The sequence below is a fragment of the Lottia gigantea genome (assembly GCF_000327385.1).
Source record: "Lottia gigantea unplaced genomic scaffold LOTGIsca_25, whole genome shotgun sequence".
Classification (NCBI taxonomy): Eukaryota; Metazoa; Mollusca; class Gastropoda; family Lottiidae; genus Lottia; species Lottia gigantea.
Genome location: NW_008708752.1, coordinates 1,209,773 through 1,214,498, shown reverse-complemented (window position 1 = coordinate 1,214,498; position 4,726 = coordinate 1,209,773). Strand labels below are relative to the sequence as shown.

At 32.8% G+C, this 4,726-nt stretch overlaps 1 protein-coding gene across 1 annotated transcript; it reads left to right on the top strand.

The window, feature by feature from the left end:
* Window positions 1-1,058: 1,058 nt before the first annotated feature.
* Window positions 1,059-2,305, top strand: LOTGIDRAFT_160514 (hypothetical protein; the record flags this gene model as incomplete). The annotated part of the gene is made up of 2 exons (XM_009055641.1): window positions 1,059-1,169; window positions 1,808-2,305. The coding sequence occupies 2 exons, from the start codon at window positions 1,059-1,061 to the stop codon at window positions 2,303-2,305; spliced, it is 609 nt and encodes a 202-aa protein (XP_009053889.1).
* Window positions 2,306-4,726: the final 2,421 nt, after the last annotated feature.

The window sequence follows — 4,726 nt, the reverse complement described above, 5'->3', positions numbered from 1 at the left end:
CAGAGGCTGAACTGCAGTCAGATGATTCGGACTAGGGGTATCTTAGCTATGTTTAATACCTAACAGGCCGTAGCCAGACTTGTTTTTTTCGGAGGGGCAAGTAATCCGGAGGGACAATGGTTCATGGTGCTCACTTGCAGTAATGGAATTAGTTGGTTGTTTTTCCGAATATTTTCAGGAGGGCAATCATTTATTTTCGGGGGGCGAGAGGGAGGGGAGATGCTTGACACGCCTTGCCACCCCGGCCTTGCCCCCCTATAGCTAGCGTTCTGCTACCCACTTTTAATATAGTAATTTATGTATTTTGCTTATTTCGAAGAGATTCTGTGACTATTGGTAACGGAATTGTGCTATTTTGAAAATTTTCACATTAAATTACATTCAGTGTGGAAAAGTTTCATGCATTGGAGATGCGTTTCTGCCATTCTTAAAGATGGGTTCCCCTATTTTCATTTTTGAAAATGAAAATGCTAATACTTATACAAATAGGAAGTGGGGGTGTTCTAATGACTTGGAAAAATACCAGTTAGTGTCACATGGCCATAATTAATTCATAATTAGCTAAATTAGGAGAGAATTACAAGCAGAATTTCAATGAGTGACCGATCAAGAAAGGTCGAAAAGACTTTTTTTGTTTATCCAGACAGTACATACACGGCCATTTCTGATTTGTTTAAACTTTTAATTATATGCAATAAGAAGATAATGATATGATTAGATTACATGATAATTCATTAGAAACACCAATTCTTCAAATAGTTTGACTAAAAAATAAAGAAACCCATCTTAAACCCACGTTATATTTTTAGATTTTGGCACTCTCTCATTACTTGGACTACTCGATGAGCTACAAACAGTTTCTGATACAAAGCGAACTGAACCATTCTCGACAGTGTTTTTATCTAATTCAATGTTGACGTGTTTGAGCGAAATAGTTATTAATACTTTCATTTACATTATACATTCAATCCTTATCTAAAATCAGCTCATTAATCTAGATGCAAGAGACCTCTGACACGACGTATGAATCCTGGCTGTTAAAGTCATATGTAGACCAAATGACGGACCAACATTCAAGTCAAGCTTTGTCTTGGCGTCGTCTCTATTTGAGCAGAGCAAAGTTAAAAGCATCAAGCAGAACGTCTGCCCTACTTTCAGGATTTGCAATGGTAAGCAAATTGACACTTCCATTTTGTCGCAAATTTGAGATATGTCATCGTCAAAATGTAATGTAGATGACCTTTTAACGCCATGATGGCATTGTCATGAATATAGTCATTATATAGGAAGTAAAATCATTTTGACATTTCGCTTTGTTACAGAATAAATCAGTTTAGACATAGGCTGTAGGCCTGGCTTTGGTAATACACTTTTTTGTAAAGTTTTCTTATCTTTAATTTTTTGTTATAAAAGATAATGTTTCAGGGCTTTCTGTTAATAAACATATCTACACAAATATGAAATCAATAATATAGGCTGCCGTATTTCTATAGTTGAGTTCGAATACATGCAAATAGGAACTATGAAATCATGAAAGCAATGCCCCTACATATACCTACGGCTACAGTAACATTAATATGTTGCCCTAGGCTAGATCTACATTTTTATATTATATGAATCAGTTAATCTTCATGGGCTTGACAACATAAATCGCTCACAAAGAGAGCCTGCAGTTGACAATGTTTCAAGATGTATGAAGATCATGTACAAAACTGGAATAAAATGTTAATTATATGTATAGGTCACCTGCTATATGGACCCCTTTATTTTCCTTCTGTTTGTTAATCCTATATTCTTCTTTTTTCAGATTGCAATGGTAGAAATTCAGATTGATGATAAACAAAAGATCCCAGATGAATTATTAATTGGTTTTGGAGTGTGCACAACTTTATTAGTGACTGTCCATTTATTGGCTTTAATGATTAGTACATGTATACTGCCCAATATTGAATCAGTTAGCAATGTGCATAATATTACAGCAGTTAATGAATCTCCTCATGAAAAAATGAAATGGTGCGTTGAAGTGGCATGGATTTGTTCCACTGGAATAGGAATTATTTTGTTTCTAGCAGAAATCGGCGTATTGACATGGGTAAAATTTTACAGCATTAGTCAAAATACTGCAATTGCATCCACTTGTATTGTTATACCAGCAACAATTCTTTTTATTGCATTTGCTTTAGTGTTTTATAAAAGACTTGTGGAACATAAATACCAAAGACATACAGAGGGATTGAAAGAGTTGGAAAATGAGCTTCATGCTTTAGATGAAAACCAGGAACAAAATGCTAGAAATCCAGTATAATATGTGATAATTGGATGCAATTTTGAATTGTTTTAAATTTATTCAGACTTTTTCATTGTGCTGTTGATAGTCAAAAGTGTAATATACTCAAATATTCTCTATCAGCCTATCTCGACTCATTACATGATTTCACACTTTTAATAAAAGACTTTGATTCAAAATGACCAATTTTAGTGTGCTGAGTAGCCAATAAATCAAAACTGAAGCCGCTTGGGATAAGTCATACAGAATATTGTACCTAGAATTTTGCTTGGCTCTTTCATATCTTGATTTGTCTCAATTTAAAGGGGTTTGTCTTTGTTTCATTTCTTCAAAACGAATCATTTAATGATTTCTCTATTGTAATGGTCCTATTAAACCTGAGAATGTATTCTGGTGGTACTTTTTTAAATTCTTTTCTCCCTGTGAACAAAAAATTTCAGTAATATCCTAGTCCATGGTAGACTTAACCCTCAATAGCCTTCAAATTTCTGACTTCTTTTCTTTTGAATTTCCTACGTTGACCATTCATATTAATGCTTCTTATTTTCTTATAGATACATGAAAAGATTTTGTTTCACAATACAGGTTTTATCTTGAGATGATTATTGATACATCAGAAGAATGTAGACTATTCTATTTTCAGCTATTTCAGTTAAAGAAATGATACTACCACAGATAGTATAAAGAGACATCCTTAGTTAACATATCTAATTATCTTAACCTTTAACTTGCACCTTGTTTTATCATAAATCTTTACTTTGTGACCTAGGCCAGTGCTTTCATGAGACTAAGTTCTCATCACTATCTAACACAAACTTTTATAGTGTTTATCCTAAAGTAAATTGTGTTCTTTCATGTGTTTATGTTTCTTGTAGACAAGAAAAACGATTTTTTTCTATTTATGTCGAATCTCAGACTCTTTTGTGACATAATCTTTGTTGTATTTATGTGTTGTTTATGTGATGGACATCTTCCTATGTGCCTATTGTCAATATAAATTAAAACAACTACCACACAACTTGCAGCCAATCTGTCTTTATTCATGGAATTGTTAGCTTACAAACTCCCACCTTCCAAAACTGGCTGTTTTTGCTAGCGCACAATCCAATCAAATCGCAGTATTTACAAAATTCTGTATACAAGAGTGGTTGCTATTGCAGTCAATGTATATGACGCAGTTCGTTAAAGCATGGAACTGTTATCTTACACACCTCAGGCTGAAACGTTTTGTATTTTCAATATACTGGATTAGAGAGCTGATTAGAAGTAGTATCTGGATTGATGCGGACACTTGGGTCATTCTCTTAAATTGAGAGATACTCATTGTACCTCCGTGCAATGCTTTGAATTACAGTACTCCGAAGACTTATTAAGTATCACCGTTTTCCATATCTTCAGTCAAATAAAATGTGGAGACAAATAAGAATTAATCAATTTTCATAAGTTGCCTCAGTGGTCAAATAAAATTGCAGAGAATTGCTTCGCCTGAATAAAACTATATTAAACGTTTCTATTTGAATTAATAAAAAATTGCATATTTCATAAAAATTGGGTAGCAATTCAAATTGTTCTGGTTGACTTCAGATCGATCTCCCCAATCCATATCCAATGGAGTCTTAAATAATATAGCCTATTGATAATATGGTAACAATGGTTAACGAGTTGTTGCTCTAGACAAAAATGCTCCGACTTTTGAGTGTAATAAAGGTTACATATTTAATCTATTTTGGACGAAACTTGGTGTACTTTAAAATAAGAATAATACTGATGAGATTTAGCATTAATTTGCATTGTATTTTTTGGGATGGAATGCTGCTTAATTTATTTTCCTTGACTTGCCAAAAAAGTGGATATGCTATTATACAACATATCTGCCTGGATTTTGCGAAAAAAAAGAGGAAAAAAAAAAAAAAATATAAATGAATTCTCGATAAGTCAGACTCATGTAATTTATTGATGAATAGATTCTGACCGACTATAACTATTAATTAATATTAAGTCATCCATATAGCCATTATTAGTTATAGATGGGATTGATAAAACATACTTTTTATAAGCTCACTAAAAATTGTGGATGTCTTTTCTCGTCAGTCTGTCTGTCTGCCAACATCTTTTGGGTTCCGACTGCCCCTTTAAAGTGATACTAGCCTACGTCTTAGAATGAACATAAAATTGAAGTTCTCAAGAATGGTCAATATGAGTATATATTCGTCAGTGAACTTACCCGGTGTCATAAAGTTACAACAGAATCTCTGTAAAAACTGAAAAATTGGAAACTTCATAAAACTTAGTAATTATTGAACTTATTAATTTTGATATTAAGCGTATTTCAATAGTTAATTGCATATTTATGGATAATTACTAAGTATTTTAGATTTATCGGATTATATAAGTATCCTGTTATGTTATTTATGATACTAGGTATATCTACTGATGAAT